The 26,338-nt window shown below is 38.3% G+C and overlaps 2 protein-coding genes across 5 annotated transcripts in view; one reads left to right on the top strand and one right to left on the bottom strand.

Annotated features, from left to right (window-relative positions):
• Nucleotides 1-19,785, top strand: part of DTNBP1 (dystrobrevin binding protein 1) — a 45,514-nt gene extending 25,729 nt beyond the window's left edge. For both annotated transcript variants that reach the window (XM_081873449.1, XM_081873450.1), the window contains 3 exons: nt 16,554-16,709; nt 17,690-17,833; nt 18,467-19,785. In XM_081873449.1, the coding sequence (XP_081729575.1) occupies nt 16,554-16,709; nt 17,690-17,833; nt 18,467-18,714 (548 nt within the window). In that variant the 3' untranslated portion in view covers nt 18,715-19,785. The remainder of the gene's footprint in view (nt 1-16,553; nt 16,710-17,689; nt 17,834-18,466) is intronic.
• Nucleotides 19,786-20,025: 240 nt separating this feature from the next.
• JARID2 (jumonji and AT-rich interaction domain containing 2) overlaps nt 20,026-26,338 on the bottom strand; it is a 190,667-nt gene continuing 184,354 nt past the window's right edge. For 2 of the 3 annotated variants that reach the window (XM_081873349.1, XM_081873348.1), the window contains exons 15-18: nt 26,086-26,216; nt 24,050-24,233; nt 22,099-22,206; nt 20,026-21,521 (exon numbers count right to left, since the gene is read on the bottom strand). In XM_081873349.1, the coding sequence (XP_081729475.1) occupies nt 21,345-21,521; nt 22,099-22,206; nt 24,050-24,233; nt 26,086-26,216 (600 nt within the window). In that variant the 3' untranslated portion in view covers nt 20,026-21,344. Of the gene's footprint in view, nt 21,522-22,098; nt 22,207-24,049; nt 24,234-25,003; nt 25,586-26,085; nt 26,217-26,338 lie in introns of those variants that run through there. The other variant, XM_081873350.1, reaches the window with a different exon arrangement.

The following is a 26,338-nucleotide window of genomic DNA, read 5'->3' as shown; positions in this document are numbered from 1 at the left end:
CTGTTTGATATAATGTAAATCCTACAGTACCTTGTGACTTCCTTTTGATTTGAAATGTGGCATGACAGTTGAAGTATCAAATATAGTCCTGTCAAAGCTAGTTTCTGTATCAAGATGATTCCCTACAGAGAGCTTTCATATAGCCTTAAGGGTGAGCTATTGAAGGCAGAATCAAATAGCTTAACTAATGCATTGACAAAACTAACCTGTAAATATTTGACTAGACTGCAAAGATGAAACAAGGGTAGGTATTGCTTACAAGTTCATTGTGCAGCAGATATTCTCAGCTTTCAGAATTTCCACACCCACTTATCTCCCAACTTGGTTTTTGAGAGGTCTCATGGCTCCAGAGGGGAAACTGATAGCACCACCATCATAACCATCAACTGCCAGTTCCTTTCACAACAAAGTACACTCATTAGCAGACACTTAATATGCCCTGACCTCATTCCTCCTATCTGCCCCCCCAGCATGGCTTTACGGCAGTACCCACAGTTCCTAGTGTGTTTTCTCCTCCCACTCACAATAGTTTCAGAACTACCATGGTTTCCTCAGTGGTTTTCAAGTTTATCATTGTTAACAAATATGTCTCCCTTCATGGTAATTTCGGTAATTATTTTTTTCTTAATGGTCTGCTTCCAGATGTTGAAACCTGGTCTGTGCCTTCTAGAAACACATTACTGTAACTCCAGACAGGTGTGATATATGCAGAGCCATTCTTGAAGTTAAACAGACTACCTTGCTCAGAGCGGTAATCTTTGACTAGTGAAATCCAGCATAATAAGGACATATTTTATTCACTAGTTCAACTTCATTTCAGTAACTGATCTAAGTAGTCAGTTCAGTTGCCTTCTCTTCTTCACCATGCATAAGCACATAGATAGAGGGGTGATAGCCTTCTGTGTAATTTTATTAAATTTTGGCTGTGTTCTATATGGTTTGCCACCTGGCTTGAAGCCTCCTTGTTAGGGTAACAAAGTATCTAACAAAAATGCAAGACAGAGGATTGAGAATTCTAGCCTATTAGCTTTAGAAGAAGTATAACTATTGTAAGTTGTGAATACTGCTCAATTTTGTATAGTAAGGCAACTGTGTGCTTCGGAATCATTTGAGATACACACTGCCAAAGTTGTCATAATTCCTTTTGTGTAATGCTTGATAAAATTGAAGTTAATATTAATTTCCATTTGGACATCCAGTTTTGTCAATAATAATAATAATAATAATAATAATAATAATAATAATAATAATAATAAATATTTAATTTATTACTTATACCCCACCCATTTGGTCAGGCGTTCCCAGCCACTCTGGGCGGCTTCCAAAAGGTTATTAAAAACAATAAAAGGTCAAACATTAAAAACTTCCCTAAACAGGGCTGCCTTCAGATGTCTTCTAAAAGTCAGGTAGTTGCTTATTTCCTTGACATCTGATGGGATTTCCATGAGTGGAACGGACTTCACTTAGGGAATGGGACTTTCTCTTCCTCACCTTTGCACTTCCTGTGTACTCCCACAATCTGCTGTAGAAGGCTGGTGGTCCTTGTTGCTTGAGCAAAAGTATGCTCTTTTGACAATTTTCATGTGACTTTGAAAATCTCCAATTACTATAAATGTATTGATATATTTTTAGTTCATTACATTGAACAGTTTTGTTGTGCATCCTCTTTGTTTTTATGTTATCGGTTAAGAATATAACACATATATGAAAATCTCAACATTCATAGTACTTTATCTTTAAAAAGCTCTGTGGGTCAATGACAATAATCAAATCTCTAGCAGAAATCCAAAGCTACCCTTTTAAATCCATCTAGTATCAAATTACCGTATTTTTCGCTCTATAACACGCACCTGACCATAACACGCACATTGTTTTTAGAGGAGGAAAACAAGGGAAAAAACATTCTGAATGAAACAGTGGATGTATCATTTTTGGGCTTCATGCTGTGGCCACAGACATGTGATCTGATGGTGAATTTGGGGTGACCCAATGCCAAAATCCTGAGAATTCCTGTGGATCCATGCTTTGTAACCACGTTTTTGCACCATTGCAGCCCCAGGCAACAGTGGGTGCATGATTTTTTTGGTGCAGGCTGTAGCCATGGACATGCTATGTGATCTGATGGTGAATTTGGGGTGACCCAATGCAAGGATCCTGAGAATCCCTGTGGATCCATGCTTTTTAACCACGTTTTTGCACCATTGCAGCCCCAGGCAACAGTGGGTGCGTGATTTTGGTGGGGCAGGCTGTAGCCATGGACATGCTATGTGATCTGATGGTGAATTTGGGGTGACCCAATGCAAGGATCCTGAGGATCTATGTGGATCTATGCTTTGTAACCACATTTTAAGTGGGGAGCGAAGGAAAAACAAAGAAGGGACATTAGAGGGGTGTGCAGAGAAGCAGCTGGCTAAGAATGCAGGAGAGGGATTTAACCGGTTGGAGGAAAGAAAGGCAAAAGTTTTCCCCCACCCAAGCCAGCCAGCCAGCCAGCCAGCCAGCCATCTCTCTCTCTCTCTCTCTCTCTCTCCCCCTCCCTCCCTCCCTCCCCCCCTCCCTCCTTCCCCCCTCTCTCTCCCCCTCCCCCTCTCTCTCCCTTCCCCCCTCTCTCTCCCTCTCCCCCAGCAGCACCGGAGCTTGCCTGGAGGGGAGGGGCTTTCCCTGCTCTTTGTTCCGTTTCAGCAAACACAGCAACGAAACAGAGGAGGGTGGGCAGTAAGACCCTGAGGCAGAATGCAGGAAAGCAGCCGCTTCCTCTTTTCAGGTTTCGCTTTTCCTTGAAGCATCGCGATTTGATTTTTGCCTGGTTTTTCGGCTCCAGGGACCACACATTCGCTCTATAACACGCACAGACATTTCCCCTTCCTTTTTAGGAGAAAAAATCTGCGTGTTATAGAGGGAAAAATACGGTAGTTCTCCTGAGTCCCGACTCCCATGAAAAGGCTTGGAGACCAGACGTAGCTTACGGTGTGCTCTGTAGGTCACCTCATTTGGGCTGTGATGGAAGAAATGAGTTCTACTCTTGAGAATAATTGCTAGAATTGTTTATCTGGGGAAATTAATTATAAATACAAATGTAGCTGTGTACATCATATTATTATGTTATTCTAAAGAACTGAAATGCTAGTTTTACAATAAGTGAATTGGATACAGATAACCAGGTGAGGTTTAACTGAAATAGGAAAGTAAGTTTCTCAAATAGAATCTTTAGTATGTTGACAGATCATCACCTATACATCTTTTATGTTTCTTTAGTTCTGGTTTCTCTGGAAAGCTTTTTGTTAATTCAAATTATATTTCTGTTAATAATAGCTTGCTTTAATCCTTCTCTAAAGTGTGTCATTTAAAAAAGTATATTCTGTCCCATTACTGATAGTAAATCCTAGTGTTGTTCTTCAGAAATGGGTTCTTATTTCTCTCATCTCCCTGATGAGGGTGACAGTAGGAATGTACAAATTGTTAAGAACAGGAGGTTGTGTTGTTAATACACCTTGACGCAGAGGGCCATGGTTAAATTTTATTTTATTTATTTCATGGAGTTGACATCACTTGTATTGTATTTTTTTTTTTTTTTATAAATATTTATTAAAGTTTTTAAATATAAATGCACAAATAATAAACGATCTTACTTCTATCACAACAATTTCATCACTTCTTTGGACTCCCTCGCGTCTCCCGCTCCCATTTACATCGTTAAAATTTTTTTCCAAACAAATTATCAACTTGTTTACAATCTCATGTCCACTCATTCAAATATAATCTAGCACTTCTTCCAAAAAAATTTTATATTTTCTTTAGTCTCACTTATCATCAAATTTAAATCTAATTTAGTGGTGGCCAATTTTTTATAATCTAGCATCCTTCTTAACATTCAACCAAATTACAATGTTTTTGTAGATACATCTTGAATTTCTCCCAGTCTTCCTCCATCTTCTCTTCTCCCAGATCACGGATTCTGCCAGTCATCTCGGCCAGTTGCATATAGTCCATCAGCTGCATCTGCCACTCTTCCAGTGTGGGTAGATCTTGAGTTTTCCAGTTTTTTGCGATGAGAATCCTTGCTGCCGTTGTTGCATACATAAAGAATGTTCGGTCCTTCTTTAACACCTTCTGGCCGACAATACCCAGAAGGAAGGCCTCTGGTTTCTTAGTGAAGGTATACTTAAATACCTTTTTCAGCTCATTATATATCATTTCCCAGAAGACCTTCACCTTAGGGCATGTCCACCAGAGGTGAAAGAATGTTCCTTCATTTTCTTTACATTTCCAACATTTATTATCAGACGAATGGTATATTTTGGCAAGTTTAACTGGGGTCATGTACCATCTATATATCATTTTCATTACATTTTCCTTCAGAGCATTACATGCGGTGAAGTTCAGCCCAGTGGTCCACAACCTTTCCCAGTCCTCAAACATAATGTTATGCCCAATGTCCTGTGCCCATTTTATCATAGCCGATTTAACCATTTCGTCTTGTGTATTCCATTTTAACAGCAAGTTATACATTCTAGATAATACCTTGGTCTTTGGTTCTAACAATTCTGTTTCTAACTTCGATTTCTCCACCTGGAACCCTAACTTTTTGTCATTTTTAAAAACTTCTTTAATCTGAGCATAATGTAACCAGTCTCGCACCTTATCCTTCATTTTCTCCAAACTCTGCAATTTCCGATTGTCTCCATCTTTTTCTAATATTTCCCAATATTTTGGCCATTTGGCCTCCATATTGGGTCTTTTTCGGGCCTTAGCCTCCAGAGGTGAAAGCCACCTTGGGGTTTTATTTTCCAATAAGTCTTTATATTTTGTCCAGACACTGCTTTCCTGACAATATGGTTCTTAAAGGCCTTATTGATCTTAACTTTGTCATACCATAAGTATGCATGCCAACCAAAAGCATTGTTAAAACCTTCCAGGTCCAGTACGTCAGTGTCTTCGAGAAGTAGCCAGTCTTTTAGCCAGCAGAAAGCTGCGGCTTCATAGTACAACTTTAAGTCCGGCAGGGCAAAGCCCCCTCTTTCTTTCGCATCTGTTAATATCTTAAACTTAATTCTGGGCTTTTTGCCCTGCCAGACAAATTTAGATATATCTTTCTGCCACTTCCGGAAGCACTCCGTTTTGTCCACAATCTGTAATGTTTGAAACAAAAACAACATTTTTGGCAATACATTCATCTTAATAGCAGCAATTCGGCCTAACAAAGAAAGCTTCAATTTTGTCCAACTATCCAAGTCTCTCTTAATTTCAGACCAACATTTTTCATAGTTATCCTTGAATAGACTCAGATTTTTTGCTGTTATGTTTACCCCTAGGTACTTTACCTTTTTAACCATAGTTAGTTCTGTTTCTCTCTGAAACCGTTCTGACTCTGTCTGTCAAATTTTTTCCCAGCACCTTGGTTTTCTGTTTGTTTAATTTAAATCCCGCCACCCGACCAAAGTCCTGAATCAATTGTAATACTCTTTTCATACTAGATTCTGGCTCCTGCAGGGTCAAAACTAGGTCATCTGCAAAAGCTTTAAGTTTGTATTGTTTCGCTCCGACCTGAATCCCTTCCACCAACCGGTCCCCTCTGATCATGTTCAAGAGCACCTCCAGAACCGAGATAAATAACAGAGGGGAAATCGGGCAGCCTTGTCGTGTTCCTTTTTCAATTTTGAACTCTTCTGTAACCACATTGTTAACTATCAATTTGGCCTTTTGTTCTGAATATATTGCATCAATCCCATTCTCAAACCCCCGTCCCACTCCCATTTCTTTCAAATTTCCCTTCATAAATTTCCAAGAAATATTATCAAAGGCCTTCTCCGCATCTATAAAAATTAACACTGCTTTTGTATTTATGTCTGTTTGCAAAAGTTCCAAAATGTCAATAATATTCCTAGTATTGGCAAACATATGTCTACCTGGGAGAAAGCCTGCCTGGTCTTTATGAATTACTTCATTAAGAACTCTTTTAAGTCTACTTGCCAAAATGTCTGCAAATATTTTGTAATCCACATTCAGAAGGGAGATGGGACGATAGTTTTTGAGTTGTGTCTTTTCAGTTTCAGATTTTGGTATCAATGTGATAAAAGCTTCCTTCCACGATTCCGGCGCCTTCTTCCCTTCCATAATTTCATTACAGACCTCCATCATTGGTTGGATCAGATAGTCTTTTAATGTCTTATAATACTTGGAAGTCAGGCCATCTGGCCCTGGAGATTTGCCCAGTTGCATGTTCTGAATGGCTTGTTCAATCTCTTGTTGTGTTATTTTGTTGTTCAGGATTAATCTGTTTTTTGTGACAACTTTGTTAGTCCATTTCTTTCCAAAAATTGTTTAATCTCAGCCTCATCTTGCGGCCCTTGAGTGTATAATTTTTTGAAGTATCTCTGGAAGCACTTTCTAATTTCCATGGGGTTCTGAATGTTTCTTCCTTCAATTTCTAGATTTGTAACTGTATTTAATTTCTGTCTCTTCTTCAACTGCCAAGCAAGCAGTTTCCCACATTTGTTCGCCGATTCAAAAGTTTTTTGTTTCATTAATTTAATCTTCCATTCTATTTCCTGGTTTATCAATTTGGAATATTGTGCTTGGTATAGTTTAATTTCTCTCAGAATCGGCTGTGACTTCGGATTTGATCTTAATTTCTTCTCCAATTCTTAAATTTTCTGCAAGATCTTATCTTTCCTTTCATTTTGTGTCCTTTTCTTTACGGCGTTCTGTTGTATCAAGAACCCCCTCATCACAGCTTTGCTTGCGTCCCAGATAGTTCTTTTTTCCACCGTAGTGTTCATATTTATCTCGAAATAATCCTTCAGAGTTTTTTGGGCCTTCTTAATAAGACATCACTTGTATTGTAAATGAGTATTCTGTGATGAGTGCTATGGAATCATTAGCCGTAAATGTGAAAACTTAACATCAGACTCTTAAAATTAGTGAAACATAATGAATTCGTGAAAATGAGTAAATTTGATCTTCCAAATGATTACTTGAGTTTTGTGAACACATACTCTAATTTCTTTATGCAACCTGACTAAAAATTAATTTTAATAGAACCAAAGAGCCTCAAAAATTAATCTGCAACTAACACAATGTGAGTGACTTCCATCCTTTCTTTATGGGATGGTGATTATGATTCAGTTTATTGTCTCCTTTTCATCAGCAGGTCCCAGAGCAGGTTACAACAATTTAAAATTCAATAATAAAAACAGTTAAAACAAAATTGCAGTCACATGAATAGGGTGGGTCCTGAGAAAACATATCTCAGATGTCAAAAGCTAGGGTAGAGGGGTGCCTCTTCAGCATAGCCACTTACATGGATGTGTTCATTGCATTAAGTTAAACTACTACAACATAAGAATACTAAAGGGTTTTTTTTGTTGTTGTCTGTTATGACTGTGACTGAAGGGGATGTCAGAGGAATGATCAACAGCAACATCCAAAATATGTTTATTGAGCTTGCTCCCTAATAAGAGTGCTTGGGGTTGTAGCCCAGTTCACTAGAGGTACCCAAATGCTGAAGGGAATTTATGTATTAAGGTATTTTAACAGAAGGGAAAAAGAAGGGGAATGAGAAGCATGTGGAAGACAGCTAAAATCTTACTAACACTCACATTTAACAGACACTGCTTAGGACACAGGTTTGTTTCACAGTAACACTTCTCACAGTAAAAACAAAACAAATTCCTTCCAGTAGCACCTTAAAGACCAACTAAGTCAGTTCTTGGTATGAGCTTTCGTGTGCATGCACACTTCTTCAGATACACTGAAACAGAAGTTTCCAGACCCTTCTATATAGTGAGAAGGTGGGGAGGGGTATTACTCAGAAGGGTAACTTCTCACAGTAAGATAGCTTATAAATGTGGACTTGGAAAGTGTAGGTTGACATTTTTAGTTTACTTTAATGACTATTCTTTACAGATTTTACAGACAGATCATCTTTTCAAATGGACTGTGGAGAAAACCCCATCTTAACAAGATTGTGCAAGGCTTGTTTGTATTGATTAGGAAAGAACTTGCAGTTCTTTGACAGAATGGAGTGCTGCTGAATAGTAGCTAGATGAATGTGTTTGTTATGAGTCAGTAGGTAAAGCTTTGAAATCTCATGGCTGGCTGATTCTTTTGCAAGTTGATGCCTTTTACAGGGGAGTGCCTAAGATGTTGCCTATCTTCTGCTTTATCTCTGTTTTCCATGCGGTCAGAGATAAACTTACACCTGAACTCTTAATCCACTATATTTTTGTTTTCTTTGCCATTTGTGTGGTCAATTATCAATTGCAGCCCAAAGTGCTTGCAGTCTACAAACTCTTGAAATGATAAATAACAATGAATCATCAATGGAGGAAAATACCAATGCTCATGATATCAGTATTTACAAAATCCATTTAATCTACATGATTCTGAGAAAAGTGAGGGCATAGAACTGGACATAGTTCTCTAGATATAGGTCAGTAAGAAATGTGGAAAGAGTTTATATCACTGCTAAGAAGCAGCTGTGATTGTGGCTTCTTTATGCTATGACATATGGTACACTGTATACCCTAAGGCAAAATAGGTGTACAGCTGCAGCTTAGAATTTGTGTGTGTGTTCTTGCCTCAGCTAATGCTATCTAGTTCAAATGCTATCTAGTTCAAAAATATCATTCCAGAAAGCAATATGTTGGCAAATAGATAATTTATGTACTTTTTGTTGTTGAATAACTGATGTAGTTTAAAGTTTAAAGGTAAAGGAACCCCTGACCATTCAGTCCAGTCGCGGACGACTCTGGGGTTGCAGTGCTCATCTCGCTTTAATGGCCACAACAGTTTAAGGATAGTGAAACATTATTGCAGACTTAAATGGCTTTAATGACAGCTCTGCCAAGAGTCTTTTTGCTTCTTTTTAGAAAAATATATTCAAAAACTTGGGATTTTGTAGATTTTCATTGGTGGTGGTGGCAGTAGCAGCACTAGAGGGAGTGATGGAAAGACATGTACAAAATCATTTTGAAAGCTCTGGGGAGGTTGTAATGCATCATAGTAATTAAATTTGTACCTCAACAATAGGACCTGGGAGAGACTTAGGGAGAAAATGCAGTTGTTAAAAACTGTTGAAACATTTTAATAAATAGATAGGAAACAGAAAATCATAGCAGTTACTGTGCAGCTGACTGGGAGCAAACTGGCCCAAGAAAGAGGCCGTTGTCAGTTGATGATTTTCCACGTAGTCCAATCCACTGAGGTAGTAGCATTAGATCCTGTCATCTTTAGGGTTGCAAGTGTACCATTCTGCTTGTTCCAGAGTCTTTGCTTAATGTATGAACATATGAATTTAAAGATTTAAAGTCACAGAATATGCAACAGCGTGGAAATATAGGGTGGTTAGACCTTTAAACTATGCCCCTCCAAGTGAGTTCCAAAATGTCCCCTTAAAATGTTGCTTTCCAAAGTTTCCTTCTGCCCCTAGCATAGAAGAATACCATGTCTGGGAAGATAATAATAGTTTACTTACAAACTCTCCAAAGGTCTGATTCATGTGCTTTTCAATCCAGCATTCAGAAAAGTTCCGCAGGCAATAAAACTTAGTTTAGTTCCATAGTGGTGAAAGTTCTTAAATTATTGTTTATAGGAACTCAGGAGCGGATTGGGAGAGCCATGTGGTTGAGCTTGAGCAACCAGCTCAAACCTCTTCACACGCTGAACCTCCCAGGTAGATTGGAGAAGAACAATAATAGGCTTGATTGAATTGACTTAGCTAAGCTTGACAGGACAGTTTACTGGTATTAAACCCTTTATGCATTAATTAGAATTAAGCATGTTCGTTATATAGGGCTGGTTATCCCACATGAACCAGTATGATAAAGACATTTAACACCATACAATGTTTCTTCAAAACATTTATGAAGAAGCCCCCGCCCCCCATTTCAAGAACTCAGCAACAGTTTGTTTCCAATCCTATGAACCAGTGGCCAAGTTCAGTTCATATCTATTCCTGTGCAGAATTACAACCAACTAGAAAAAAATCAAGTGGGAGATGTCCTGTGAGTAATTCTGACTGAAGTTGTTCCCGCCCACTCCCTCTAACTGACACCATAACACCTGTCAAAGTGTTTTGATGCCGAAGCCTAGAAGATTGGGGCCCGTCTACATTTACCACAGAGCCTATATATTTTTTAATATATATATATATATATATTCAATTTCAGTTCAATAAAATAGAAGATATATTTTAATGTGGGGGAAGGAAGTCTCAAATTCTAGGAACTGCAGGTTTTCCTTTTGTCATTTGGATGAACAATACAAAATATCCGTGAGGTCATTGGGAGCAGAGAGCAGCTGCTGAAACATAAATTTGTAGACCAGCTGCGACTTTAAAGTTATGTGATTTTTTTGTCCCCATCCTGCAAAAACAAAGACAGAATTCATGGAAATGTCTCAGATTTTAAATATAGCACTGGATTATTAACCTACCAGTATATCTAAAGTACATATGAGCTTTGATACTTTAAAGTTAAATGTATTGAATTTAATATCTTTCTCTAGATGCTTTTTTTGATCTCTGCACTTTCTACATTTTTTTAGTGTCTTTAGTTCTTGACTGCTTTGTTTCCGCTTGACTATAGTAATATTTCCGGTAGTGCATTTGGAATGATGGGCTTCCTCCAGCTGCTTTTACAAAGCAAAGTGAAGTATCTAGATGTGCTCACTGGTGGTGTTGATTCTGGTGGTCTGCAGCAACGTAAAACATTTTGATGCTATTAGTATAAGTAAGTAAATAGGTGTGTAGGGAACTACCTAAAAGTAGTATGTTTACTACAAGGAGAACTTCTTTGCAATTGCATTGTTTTTGTTTCATATCTTGAACAGTAATGTTACAGAGGGTAAGTTTCACAGATGTGTTGTGAGTCGTGACTGCTTTCAGGTGGAAATAGTGCTTGCTATTTTGTTACAGTTAGTTTCATGGGGAAAGCTATGTTGTGTTGAAAAGCAATTTTGAGTTTGAACTTTGTGTTTTGTGTGTTGTGTTCAAGAAATAGGATGGCTATAAATATTAATGTTTTGGGTTGGGTATGGTTCAGTGCTATCATGTTGTAATTATTTTGGATGATTCCCGCTAAAAACTCTATAATTCTCATTCAAACAATGTTTGGAGTTTGAAGCAGGTAAATTTCATCTGCCTCCTGACTTAAACTGATGTAGCCCATTGATGCTACATAGAAGTTCAATTAGTAAGGTTTACAGTCTGTGTGCAAGGAATTTCCCTATATACTAAGTTGGAGGACTTGGGCATAGCCAGGATTTTTTTTAGGGGGGTGGCCGGACTTCGTTAGGGGAGCAGAACTGACATTATTGGTCAATTAGTTAAGTATTTCGATTGAGTTACTTGATCTGGGGGTGCAGCTGCTCCCCTACCCCCCTTGGCTATGCCCATGTTGCAGGACCTTCCATTGTCCCCAGATAAGCTTAATAAAGGTTATAGTGACATGTTGAGAGAACTCACACAGAGAAGTTGTGTTTAGATGAAATTGCTTGCTTGGAGAATGGGAATGAGCAACTATTTTCATGTCGGAGAGAGTAAAAATTGTTAAGGAGGAAAGCTTTCTTTAAATATACATGGAAGAGGAAATTGAGTGTGATTGCCTGCTGAGTAAGATTGCCAGATTGCAGCCTGGCAGCACTGACCTTAGGGACATTAATTGTACCTGATTGCTTGTTGACAGAAGACTGTTTGCTTCAAAAGAGACAACTGCCTAACATACTGTCTAGGCAGTGCTGGAACAGAGTATCAGTTGGTCTTGTTCTTATTATCTTTCTAATGATTGATGACTTTCTCCATGAAAAGGCATGAGAATGAAACCACTGAGAGAACTTTATATTAAGGGGTGGCATACAGATGTCATAAACAAATGAAGTGAGATTGCAGTTGAATGCTCTTTCATAATGTTTTACAGTTGGCATTATACTGCCAGATATTAACAAGTCTTGGAGAATTGTTTGTTCATACCTGCACCAATATTTTGACAGGATACTTGCATTTATTACTTGTACAGCTTCAGCTAAATAATCAACCTGTGTTTACCTTCCACCACCAAACAAGCAAGCAGTTCATTGTGCTTTGGGCAAAAGGCCTTAATGACATTCTTACACTTTAGTCTTTTTAAATGTGTATAGCTGCCTGTGCTGTTTCAATTGCTGTACCACCAATACCTGCTCACTTAATCAAGATATTTTTGCTTCATTGCAACTTGCCACAGAACAGTTCAGTTTTGTATGAAAATGATTCCCTGAATCAGCAGGAGTTCAGCCCAGCTGCTAATGTGCATTTCTAGAGCAGAACAAACAGCCCAGTCATGGGGCTTGGTGGAAGGAGAATGATTTAAATATGTATGCTGCATAGTTTATTTTTCTGTACTTAAAATGATTGAACAGTCAATTTTGGATGGGCAGTGCAGATCGTTATGCATCAAAGAAACCTGCTAGGTGTTAAAACATTTCCCAAGGTTGTAACTGTAGTTGTGAGATGGCAGCTGTTTCATATGATGCTCAATATGTTCAAGTTGTCTCTTCTTAGTATACAACAAGTTTGTCATAACACACAGCTTGCTCAGCCTACTCACTATTGAGGTTGTTAAAAGAAAAATACAACATAAAACTAATAAAACTGTAGTATAAAAGCATATTAAAAACACTACAATACCTTCAGGAATTCAGACACACAAAACAGCCTATTCTTACTGGTCAGGGAAAGCTTAATCAATGAGGAATCAAGTTCCTGTCTGGTTCTTAATGCACACACTTGCATGGATCTTTTCTGCCTGATCAGTACCCTGCTATTGCAAACGCATTCCTATTTATAGTAGGATCAAATCACGGGACAGTGACAAGTCCACTCTCTGTGTGTAAAGGAAATTCTATAGAAGAAAGATCATGGTGCACTTAAAAAATCAGAACTGTTTCACCTCTGTACAGATGAAAAAATGGGATTAACTACTGAAAAGCAATAATGCATCTGCTACAGCGTGTCCTATTTTATTTTAAATATTCAGAGAATCAAGGGAAATTGGGTTGGGATGATCCTTTTGCTTGGCTGCTAATTCTTGTATGGCTTTCTAGCATCATGCTTTCTTGGTCTTCTCTTCTGTCAGACAACTAATGGCGGCAATTGTCCAGATTCTTAATTTTGTCTGTTTAACTGAAACTGTTCCACTCACCATTAAAAACAAGCTCAGTTAGATATCACTGGCAGAGAGATACAAACAGATATAAATATCTAATAATATACAAGAGAGTGCTAAGTTGTAATGAAATTAAAAATAGATGTGAGCTTTCATCGGCAGTGCTAAGAGAGCATATCCTTTTGGCTCTTCTTGCAGCTATGCAGTTCCTATCCACGTTGGTCATTACATAAGAACTCTGTTGTGTTAAGAACTGGTGCTAGGTTTGCTGCTTCCTCCCTCATCTTTCCCCCTTTTTGTGTTCTGTCTGTTAGATTATATGCCTGAGTACAGGGACCTTTTTGATTTTTATTTAGTAGCTCTGGGAACATTTTTGGCTGAAGAGCAGGGTAAAAATGCATTTGGTAAAATATCTTACAATAATTTGAGTACTTTAAACGTAGAGTTCTTATATCAGATGATTTTCTCAATCATTTGAAAAAAAGACACAGTATGGGAAACAGTGGTAATATGAAAAAACCATTTAGAGTGATATTCAACATTACAGGAGTGGACTTCTGCTCATACAACAATATTTCTCCTCTCCATTCCCTCCCCTCCCACAATTTACTCTGAAGAGTCTTCCAAGTCTTTGGAGCAGACTTTGGTGCATGGTGGGGTAGCTGCAGAGGGGAGCATAGGAAGTTCTGTTACACCAGTGGTGGCCACAGTTGGAATTCACCCAGAGGCTGCAGTCCTTTGCACACTTACTTGGAAATAAACCCCATGGAACTCAATGGGACTTGCTTCTGACTAGGCATATACAGGATTTCACTGTTACTGTCTAAAAATGTGTACAATTCTATTAAAAATGGAGTGTGAAATGGAATAAGCTGCAGACTTGAAGGTTAGATAGGCGCAAGATGTAGGAGATAATATCCAAGCAGGAGCTTTTGGAATATTTGTGAACAGAATGGGAAATTGATATAAAATGGCAACTAGATGGTATGTTACTTTAGTAACCATGAGTAAAACCAGTAACTGCATTTTTATTTGCTGGAAACATTTTTTTAAATGAGATCTCTGCCGTATGTGGTAGACATACCTCTGTGCAGAAGGATATTGGAAGAAAATTAATGGAGAAAATAGTAGGCAATACCGATTCAGCTTGACACTTTTCATTTTAACCTATAGAAAAGATTTAATATGCAAAGAACATAGAGAACTGACTGGTTAGACTTGTTCATGCTATATATTGGAATGTACCTCCAGAGGCACCAGGATAGCAGCATGATTCACTTTCAAGGAAGCTCTTAGAAAAAGGCTTCCCTCAAAAAATGCCCAAATGAGAAGAACAAACTTTGGCAAAAGCAGACAATACAGGACACTAGAAAAGAATTTGAGGAGCACGCTAAGGCCAACAACAAAAAAATCTTTAAATATATTGGTAACAGGAGATAGTCTAGGGAGGCTTGGACCCTTGGATGAGAAAGGGGGTCAAAGGTGTGCTAAAGTAGGAAATTGCAGAGATGCTGAACAAATTATTTGCATTCCTGCACTAACCTGTGAAGGAAGGTAGTCTGAAGAATTGAGGCAAAATATTGATGAAATATGACATTCTAGGCCTAATAGATAAAATAAAAACTGATAATAACTGATTCCGGATGGCATCGTCCTGAGAGTTCTCGCCTGTGAAATTGCTGATATTCTAATGGAAATATGTAACTTCTCCCCAGTATAAACCTCCATACCGGAGGACTGGAAAGTGACCAGTGTTAACACCAATTTTTTAAAAGGGTTCATCAGAGGATCCTGAAAATTGCAGGCTAATTAGCTGAAAGCCTCTCCTTGGAAAATTGGTGGAAAGTAGTTGTCTTCCCCAGTGCCATTTGATAATGTTAGTCCATGAACAATTATCTGGTGTTATTCAAAGGAGTGTCAGTGAGGCAGTATATGCCATCTGAGCCTACATATATTTCTGGCTGTTTTGCAATTCTAAATAATCATATTTTATGATGCAGACTTATATGTGGGGAAGGAAGAAGTTGCCTCAGCAACTTGAAACGTAGACAGCTATAGGACTCTGGACAGAATATAACATGAATAAGTTGAATGAGTGTGCCGCAGAGAATTAGCTAAGAAAAAGCTGACTCTAAAAACCAAACCAGAAAATTTCCTCAGAGTTCTTTGACACCAAGACAAGGCAAAGGTGTATCTGGTGACAAAACAGTGAGAGAAAATTGCAGTAATGAAGTATTTCATGTAACTATTTCTTTCCTACTCATGTAGTTGTGAAATGTGGTGGCTGTGCATAGGCTGCTCAGTTAGTGAGCAGCAGGTTTTGTTGGTTGATTGGTGGTATTTGCAACTCATGATTATTATACTATTTTAGTTGTGCAACTTTTATAATTACGTTATATGTATGTAAATGGCACAATATCATTTTAAATGTTTTTGAAATGGTAAAGTCAGGTAAATCCCACATACTGTTTGTGTAGGCTTTGTATATTACATTTTAGGATACTGTTGACACTTTAGCAGTTGCTTTTTTAAAAATATTTTATTATAGATGAAACATTAAAACAAACCAATATAAAACAATCAAAACATTCCAAAGATCACATTGGGGGAATACACAAGTGAACTGTGTGTCCTCATAACACACTTCGGAAAGAATGTATCTATAAATGCCATAGGCACCAATCTATAGAATCGATTACAACAACAGACTTGCAAAGTTGACAGCAACCTTCTTTATCAATTTAAACATAAAAGGCTAACTGGGAGTGGAGAGAGGCTTGGTAAAATATTACATAAACTCCATTTGTTGCTTAGCTGCTATGTCTATTTCGGGGATAGAAGAAAATGGATGTTGCCATTAAAATTCAAAACTGCCAGGCAATATTAGGGGCAAATAAATAGATTTCTATACTTAGTAATAGCTCCTGGCCTATTATTACAATAGAGTTGCCTTTCTGCATCATAGCAGAACTAACATTTGCTCATTACATGGGACAAGCTCTGTGGTTTTTAGTCTACGTAAAATAATACAGACACTACTGGCTTATATAACACAATGGCAAAGAAGAGTGTGTTTACTTCTCAGTTTTACTCTTTCTACAAAATGGCTTGTCCCTAATTTCTGAAGTCCTTAACTCATTTGCCTTACAGCCACAGACAGATAATATATTGGGATGTGCATTTGTGTTCTTCAGAAGCTCCTCGCCAAGCAAGTGCTCTTCAGTATTTCTTTTTAATGGAAAAAAATACTAGTCTTAAATGCCTAAGGAAATAACTTTAAAAATGAGTTGTCAACTGGGTTTAGTTTTTTTGCAGAGTTTACTTCCTTGGGAAGCAGGATGCATAAAACATAAATGCTTCTGAAAACACTGAAATGAGAATCTTTCAGGCTTAATGCATATTTCTCTACTGCAGCTGAGCTTGATGCAGAGCATGCACAGAAGGTGTTGGCTATGGAGCATACCCAGCAAATGAAGCTAAAGGAGCGGCAAAAGTTCTTTGAAGAAGCTTTTCAGCAGGACATGGAACAGTATCTCTCCACAGGCTATCTGCAAATAACTGAAAGACGAGGCAAGTACTGAAAAGGTTCTGTGTAATTTTTAAGCTAGATCCCAATAGGAAGCAGGATTTTAGTTCCTTCAGTACATCTCTATCCTGTTCTTTCATGTATAAGGTCATATTGGCTTGCTTGTCTGAGCATTCTCTTCTTCAACCAGTGAGCAGAATGAGACCCACTTAGCTTCTAAGAATGTAACAGCAGGCAAAGGACTGTCCTATATGCAGGACTGCGATTGCAGCTCGAAACAGCAGGGCACCAGTGGGTGGGATGAGGGCTGATAAATTCTAATATTGCAGTTGCTTGCTCCACATGAACAAGTGACAGATTGCAGTTTTGCTGTTTTCCTCCACAATGATGAATTGTATGGAAGAAAACACAGCCAAATCCGAAGGCCTGTGGTATAGCAACTGTATAGATGTATGAAAGCTGTAGGTTCTGCAGTAAGTTTAATGGTTTAAGACTTTTCCAGCTGGATTCTGTTGATCTTCCACAGTTCAAGTGCCCTGGTTCCAGCACCTTCGTTGTCACAGTAGGATTTACTACACATGTACAAAGGACTTTTACAATGCCTGAAACTTCTGGGGCTTCTATCACAACTTAGCACATTCTGTTAGTCTCCGGGTTAATTCTGGAGAAATTAAGCCACCTCTTAATAGCAGTTTGAGATTGGGATGTTAGCTTCTTGTAATGGCAGTTATGATTAGTTTTACTTACCTCTCCCATAATGATAAAATCTTTTTTAAAAAGTAAGTTGCATCATCCTGAGTTTGGGTATGAAGTCCGAAATAGTTCCATTACATGAATTTCAGAAAATAAATCTGTAAATCCAGTGCAAGTATTTTTTTTAAAAAAATAAAGGTAAAAGGTTGCCTATTCACTAACCATAAATGTTATCTTCCAGTATGCTTAATTCATGCCATAGTTTTCTCCAAAAGTGATCATATATGGGTTAGATTTTCAAGTTTACTTGTTTACCTTTTTCTTATGGCAGAGCCGATTGGAAGCATGTCTTCTATGGAAGTAAATGTGGACATGTTGGAACAAATGGACCTTGTGGATATGTCTGACCAAGAAGCCTTAGATGTCTTCCTTAATTCAGGAGGAGAGGACAGTACTATGTCATCTCCTATGATAGGTATAAAATGAACTCTTGCATTCTTGATCTGGTTGCACTGGCATAAAAAGAAATAGTACTTATTGATGTTTTCGAGCAGGGTGGATACGTATTAAATTTAGGTGATTTAAATCACCAAGAAAAAAAGATGTACCATAAATTGTTGATTTCAATCACATTTCCCATTTGTTTTCTGAACAAACATACATATCACCAGCTAGGTTCACTAAGATGCAGGATTCAGCAAGAAGCCCACATCTTTCATTTCACAAAAAACTGGAGGCTTAATTTGAACTAGAGCCCTAGTTCAAGGATACTTTCATAAAACAGAGATTCTTATCGTGGCTACTTTCCTGACATCTTATGTCTTAGACTGAGGTTTATGTGCTCCATTTGTTCTGGATTATTAGTCAGGCATTACAAGGAGTGGTGCACACAGCTTTTTATGCTTTAGTATGCAACTATTCTTCACTTTCTTTTTCACCCTGAGAAACTCAGTGCCATTTCTGGAGCACGTATTCAAATGCTTTCTTACTTTCTCTCATCTATTTTGTACAAAACACCTAAAGCATATAGTCTCCCAATTGTTGTAATATAATGGGTTTCTAACAAATGAATAAGCCTAGCTCACTGACTTTTCTTGTTATTTTGAAGGATCAGACAACAGTTCTGGTCAAAATGAAATCAGTCTTCAAGTTCCCACCCAGTCAGCATTGAGAGAGTTGTCCTCCTCAACTTCAGCCTGGACTGATTCTGCCAGCCAAGATGCCAGTGAAGGAGAATCGCCTGTGATCCAGTCCGATGAGGAAGATGTGCAAGTAGACACTGCCCTTGTTGCTGTAAATACTGAAATGAAAGGCCCTTCTGATGTTAGTGATGAGAGTGATTCGCCAACAAATTGAGTTATCATGGTGCTCTAAAGGAATTAGGACCCTGGAATGAATGAGTGAGTAAAGAAGTATTTTGAGCTTGCTTTTGTTACTCCGATCTTATCATGAAAAATATTACCATATATAAAACTTGAGTTTGACAGTCATGAATACTGATTTTTATTAAAAATTTCTTGAAGCACACCATTAGCAATAAAGTGTTGGCTTTGGAACAGTAAAACTTGTATATAAAGGGTTATCCAATGAACAAGTTGTTGTAAGGGTTCCTTTTAAAATCCTCCATAGGAACATAACACAGAAGCCATGTTTGTTGTCCCAGTGTGCATGTCTTAATTGTTGTGGCTAAAGACTGGTAAATGTTTGTTGTTTAGACAGAAGAATAGCCTCCAATTATGTGACCTTCCAGATGTAAGAAACAAATCTATATGCTTTCTTACTGATGTTTTACATACCTATAAAGAGCAGAAAAAGATCAGCAACTACTTGAATAGTTGAAAAAGTATGTGAACTTGGATTCCATGCTCCTGTCCTGTTGTTGCTTTGTCCTACATTTAGTGGGATAAGCCTCATTTGTGATAAGGGATGTAGAAGCATGCTGCTTTGTTCACTTCACAATAGATACTGAAAGACTGATGAAGTGCACTATTCTAACTTTAAGACTGTTGAAGCTTTCTACTTACTACCTGTAGCACACAGCATGAGGCCAACATGCTTGTGCTATCCCTATGTAAGAGATTATGGGCATGTTCTAAATGAGCAGCTATTCCCAAATAGTTGACTACTCGACATAAGTCTCAGAAGCCCATTTCTCTTTGAGTTCGGTGGAATAATGTACCTATAAATGAAAGTTGGGAATATCTGCTATATGTGTTGCATCTTTCCTAACAAGGATGGCCCTCACTTTTGAAGTTTAATCTCTACTGCTCTTTCAGAAGAAAGACAAAGTGTCCAAAAAGTGTGGTTTTTTTATTAAACCTTGTATTACAAACCTGAAAAGTAAACAAAACTGGCAATAAACATGAAGTCTTTCCTTACAAGGAAAGAGAGCAGAGCAGCGCTAATAAATTAAATGTCAAACTGTAAGCCATAGTCAGAAGTTTACTGTCAAGAAGGAAAAAGTACACAGCAAGGCCATAAAAACCGGACAACCACATTGGAAAACACTCGACTCTGTATGTTATTGTTAAATATTCCAAAACAATTCGTCTTCTGCAACAACCGACAATATGTATTTTATAAGACTTTTCCTGACAGTCACCACTGGCAAGCTCAGTGCAATATGGGTAGCTCTACGGTCTTGAATTCAATTATGAAACAAAAGAGTTTGTGAAAACATTTTCCCTTTTTTATTCCACACATACTGTACACACAACTGGAAAAGGGCAACAACTACTCCATTATTATTTTTGTTGTTGTTCAGTGATGTAAGCAGCACTTATAAATGTTACAAGAAAAACCCTGTAAGCATCCAAATCCATCCGATGAAGAAAGTGAAACGTAAGGCTTTTCTTCATCTTGTCTCTTTGCCACCCTTCCCCACCCTCCCAAGAAAAGGCTCAAGTATTTAAAACAATTTACAGGCTTATGTACAAAAGGTATGATTTCTTTTTTGTTACAACATGAAGGAAAAAAATAGACAAGATGAGAGCAAATGCATTTTTCACATTCAAAAGAAATATGCAAATCTGCTAGTGGCTCTAAATGTGATCAAACAACAAAACAAAATTCAAAACAAAATTAATGCTGACTGTGAAAAGGTATGAAAAACAGCAGTGGAATGGAAATGGAATGTTAAAGATTGCACGTCTATGACAAGAAGCACTTATGGCTTCAATCATTTTAAAAGGATGCTATTGAAGGGTTTTTGATAAAGTAGCCAACAGCACCAAAACATAACAGAATGGATTTCCTAATGAAATCAGGCACAGTTTTCGCTCACATGACTCCTCAAGGCAGGCAGTCTTTTTCTTCTCTTTCTTCTCCTCCTCGAACAGATGCATAGTGAAGTGCTGGTAACAGAGAACAATTTCTCCAAATCTCCCATTTTGCCTACAGTTAGAAAACTAAGTCCATCTTCAGCTGCCATAACCTCTCAAAGAAAAGTGTGTATTCTCCAATTTAAAAAGGTACAAAACTCATCCTGCCTGTTACAGAATACAAGCCAAAAGTATAGCAATTTCTTTCAAGTTTTGTCTCCTATCCCTTTTCTCTCTAGAAAAAAATCTGTTGACATGACTTGGAGAACAAATTATAAAACGCCAAACTTCAACCTATCAAAAAAAGAGTTTAAAAGCCTTTTCACAGTTACCAAAAAAAGAAAAAAAGGCTTTGTAGCTTCAGACAGAGGGACAAATACAAATGAATTTCATCAGCCCCTTGCTGCTTTCAAAACTGAATGTACAGCAGTTAAAAAAAATCCTGCTGTAATCTAACTACCCTAAGTAAAAAATAAAAATAAAATAAAATTCAACAGTTTAATGCTAAAACAAAATTAGTTCTCTAAAACCAGAAGAAAATCTTCTTTAGAGCTAGTGCAAAGACAGCTTGTATTCTACAGCAAGTACTCCAAACTATGATATAATAATTACAAAAAATATATATAAAATTGACAAAAATGAGAGTGTGTGTTGGCATCTTCATGATTAACTTGAAGCACTTTTGGATGAACTGGAGGATGAAAGTCTTGATGATGGCACGTCGACTGTTGCTCTCTTCCGAGGTCCTCTTTTTGGTGTAGGCTTGCTGATACAGTTCTCAATGGTGCCATTTTTGCCAGATACTTTTCCACAGATTTGATTGACTAAACTGATAATTTGTTCCTATTTCAGAAGGAAAAGAAAAATGAGTTTAGATAGCAGAAGCCTTAATAGACTGTGGCAAATAAGCTCCAACAATGGCCACGCACTAGATATAACACTCCTCTCACATCGTCCAGCACAACTATGAGGAATGGAACAATTCTGTTTAACTAACTTGTTGAATCAGTGCTTTATGAAGTTTGGCTTTTTTAAAAAAACAATCCACCCTTTTTAATCACAATTTGACATGCTGTTCAAACTAATCTAAAATAGAAATAAGGGAGAACACATGAACCCAGAGCTCATTCATATATGCTGAACCACAGATTATTTGCATTCTGCTAATGACAAAAAGTCCTCACTTAAACCTTGTGTCTATGGTTAACATTTACATACCTACTAGTCTGCATATAATGATGGAATACAGGACAAAAACTACATGTTTAAGGACACCTTTTAAATGCAAGAATAAAGTGCCCATAAAATTGAAACTCAAAAAGCAGGTTTCCAATATACCTGAAATTATTTGTAAGATCAAATTTCAATTTTCAAAAATGTAAACTTTTCCAACCTATGAGCTATTAGTTATTATACAAACCTCATCATAGCGATACATTAATTTTAGTCCTCGGCAAGACTTCTGTTTTTCTACGTGTCGCAGGGCACATTCGAGGCAGAAGACAACGTTTTCGTTTTCCTGTACAACCTGCAAACATTTTTTAAAAGGTCAAGAGCATTAATAACCCACAGATCAGTATTTCCTGAACAGCCTGATTCTATATGGAAGCTTAACCTGGAAGTCTCACACAACTGTGATCCCTGTTTGTTAAGCCTGTGGGTGAATTCACTTTTAAAATTCAAACGTTGAAACCACTTGTTACTACTGTTGGTGTGGCAAATGTAATAACCATGGTGAGATCATTAATTGATATATGCCCAATCACTTTGTTAGTGTTCATGGACACACCTATTTAGAATCAAATCCCAATGAGCAACAGAATTAAAAACTAAACTTTGCAATTCTTAAGCTCTTCCAAGCAAAACTGAGCCAAGGTGAACTTTTTCTTCCACAGAGGCTAAGGAATGATGTAAACATCAAGGCAACACTGTTCATGTGGCAGATGCTACCATCTGGCGAGATGGGTATGTGGCATGGTTCACTGACGGCACATTTTCTCTCTGCCACTGCAGACCTTTTCAAAATGTATTGGTAGTTTGCAGTGGTGTGCAGAAAACCACTCTATTTGTAAATGAGTAATTCTACATAAATGGCTTATCCCACGCTGACATTCAAAAGTGGCCTTCATATATGCACTAGTGCTACCTTGGGCTTGAAATGGCAGAAAAGCTTTTATATTGTGTCAGGAAAATACATTTTCAGTCATGATTTTAATTTATTAGTCCCATAAGCCAATTATTTTGGTACTAAATTCTGAAGATAGCTTTATTCACTATTTATGCACTATTTTCTGCAACTTCTTGCTGGTCTGCAATGAGAAGTCTTATAGTTTATTACTAAAGTTCTTCTAGTAATAGGCTCCCTTTTACTGAACCATTTGAACTACCTCCTTGACAAATCTTGAAAACCAGAAAACCCTCTTCACTTATTCTGAATATGCGAAGAGGCCTGTGGAAAGTGTGGCTCTAGCTCCTCCCCCTCAATGACATGACTTGATTTGGCTTGTGATTGACTGAATTAGAAGGAAGACACCTTCATTGTGCATAGGATTTCCTACATGGGGTGGAAGTGGCCTCCTTCAGACTCAGCATACTGCATATTGGATTTGAAATATTGCCAGCATGCGTGATCTCACAAGGGAGTGGAGGTAAACCTGCAGGTTCCTGCAGGCCCCAAAGTGAATATCTGAAGACAGCTGAAGTGAGGCACACATTCTTTTAAGTGAAAAATCACCAGCTTCTGCTTACAACTGACATACTGTAGTACAATAGCAATTTTCAAATGGTGTTCCAGGTAATTCTGGAGTTCTCCCATGAGAAAATACCAGAGAATCTTCTCTGGCAGAGCCCCTGCCCACCACTGTCAATCATCCAGTGCAATGTGCAAACTGCTGGAGAATCTGGAATATTTTGTACATCAGTTGTTGTCCTCTTTGAACTGATGATATGAAGCACAGCTGGCCTCACTTGAACTGAATGGTACATCCTAGAACATATCAGAAATTCTCTAGAGCATGTCAAGTTTCCTTGACAGGCGTCAGAATAAGATTTGAAAACTATGAAATGACAATAAAAATTTCAAAACAAATCATCAAGCTTTTAGTTCTCCTGTTTTATGTTTCAGTCCAATATTGCTTAAAAAGCACTAACACTAATGTTCCTTAACCTTCAACTATCCTGAGTCTCCTACACACCAGTGCTTCACAAGAGATTTCAACCTATATTTTATTGAAATACATACACTGCTTTGGCCAAATGCATTTTGGCCTTTTAGCACTGCAGTAATTGAGATTTATTTTTTTTTGCGGGGGGGCGGGCGGGGGGGGGAGAGAACATAGTGAGAACTCCCAGCTTCTAGGGATTTTCCATACCATAGATAGGTAACACAGGTGCTGGCAAATCTGACACCTCCTCTCAGACGTCTCTAGCTGCCACTTTCGAGGCTTTTTCTTCCCATCCACTCCCGAACTGCTGCTGCTATCATGGCTCCCATAGCGAGCTGACGAATGGAGGCCTGCCTCATACAGCTGCCGCCGCTGCCTCAGCTCTGTCTCCCTGTGGACATGAGGAATAATTAGAAAACAGCAACCTCTCACAGGAACGCCATGAAGCAGCAGGCAACATTTTAATGTAGGCCTGAGATTTTAATAGCAATTGCCATGCTATGATGGGCTAAATCCCATCTAAGGTTTTGTCTGACCACTGTATACAAATTGGGAGTTTTCCAGACAGAGAATCTGATACAGAAAAACCTTGGGCCAGATCAAATTATTTGGCAAACATGGCTGCCAAGTGATTTGCCAGGAGATATGGAGACCAAGCACCATTTTAAGCAGCCCCACTCGCTGTAGAAAAAAAGAATTATTGAGTTGGAAGGGACTTAGAACGTCATCTCGTCTAACACCCTGCTCAATGCAGGATCAACAATCCAGGATGCAACTCCAGAATCCCTGACAGATGGCTATCTAGCCTCTGCTTAGAAACTTTCAGTGAAGGAGAGCCCGTCACCTACCAAAACAGTCTCTTCCTTTGTTGAACAGCTCTACACATTAGAAAGTTTCTTCCAATGTTTAGCCCAAATCTGTTGCACCACCATTTCCACCCACTGGTTCTAGTCCTGCCCTCTGATACAGCAGAGAACAAGCCTTCTTCATCTTCCATATGACAACCCTTCAGAAATTTGAAGACTGCTGCCATGTCTCTCCTTAACAATCTTCTCTCCAGGCTAAACATACCCAATAGCCAAGGAGGGAAACAGGAGGAGATAGAAGTGAGACAAAAACATTGTCCTACAGTAGGCCCTCTCTCAGTTGGCAAGACTTGACTTGCTATTGACACTTAAAAGGGAACTAAGCAAAACATTGAGCAGACAGGAAGAGAGATGGAACATCATGTACCAGAGCAGTGAGTAAATGAGAACTGAGCTCAGGAAAGGAAAAGGTGGTACCACATATCAAGCAAAGGAAAAATAGAAAGAGTAGGCTGACATTTGCAGTTAAAAAACATAGTTATTCCAGCAGCAAAGATCAGGCTTTAGAAGGAGAAATATCCTTTGGAAGATCTCCCTCTTAAAAGAAGCAACCTAAATGTGAACAAGCTTGAGAACCACTTGGATGGATGGATGTAAAAATACCAGCTCTTTCGATATTTGCAAATTTTCCTTTGTTAAAGGGAAAAGTGCATATCAACTCTCCAAAAAGGAAGAAGCTCCATGCAGAGCCTCAAAAGTCTTCCACTTAGAGGGCAGACATATAGTGGAGAAGACTCTAACCATTCTTTGCACATTAACACAGTAATTTTGTTAAATACAATTTGTAGATTCCAGCCATCAGATTTTCTCTTGATCTATTCGAGATGTTACCGACCAGCACTACCCAGCTGTCTCACACTTGTTGTGGGTAGCAGTGCTACATAGTAGGAGAATAAAAGAGAACAGCATTACATATGAAACATGGCAGCTTTCCCTGCTTTTCAAACCTGCCTTGGACAGGGGCTGGGGAGCATTTAAAAACAGGTCTTTCAGTGTCTTTAGAAAAGGTGTGTAGTTGTCCTCATGCTACAGACAGATTACACTGTCTGCTTCCAAAAGCACAGGAACTCCTGGCTTAGCCAGTGATTTTAAAACTCTTGACATTATTAGGCACACTGGGAAACATGGATTCATTTGTTTGGTGATAAAAAAGTCATCACCTAATGCTAGTAGTATGGAGTACTTTGCTCTGTCCTCTAGTGCTTTGACAGCAAACCATCCATGGAAGTTTATTCTCCCATGTGTGGCAGTGTTCAAGCAGGTTGGCTGGCTCAGCAGCTGCCAGCAATGCTCTTGGACGTCTCACAACACTCTCTATACTTTCCGCGAGAGCTACTCTGGAAGCAAGTAGGATAAAACAAAAGAGACTCTAGCTACCTGAGCTCTCCTAGAAGTGCCGATATTGTACTAAGAGAAGACCCATTTTCTTTCTTTGCTTCTGCTGTTGCGATCTGATAGAGCAGCTTTTCCATTGAAAATGGCTTGGGTATACGTCGTTGCTTCATCTCCTGCGTCGACAAATTCCAGAGTGTTAGTACACATACAATGAAATAACTCGTTTTGGAAAGAAAAATGAACATACCCCATTAACGCGTCATCCTTGGGGACAAAGATTTCCTGACCAAAAGAG

This window comes from Podarcis erhardii (genome assembly GCF_964252035.2).
Source record: "Podarcis erhardii genome assembly, chromosome: 8".
NCBI classification, from domain to species: Eukaryota; Metazoa; Chordata; class Lepidosauria; order Squamata; family Lacertidae; genus Podarcis; species Podarcis erhardii.
The sequence above is the reverse complement of the archived record's forward strand: the minus strand, read 5'-3'. Positions and strand labels throughout refer to the sequence as shown.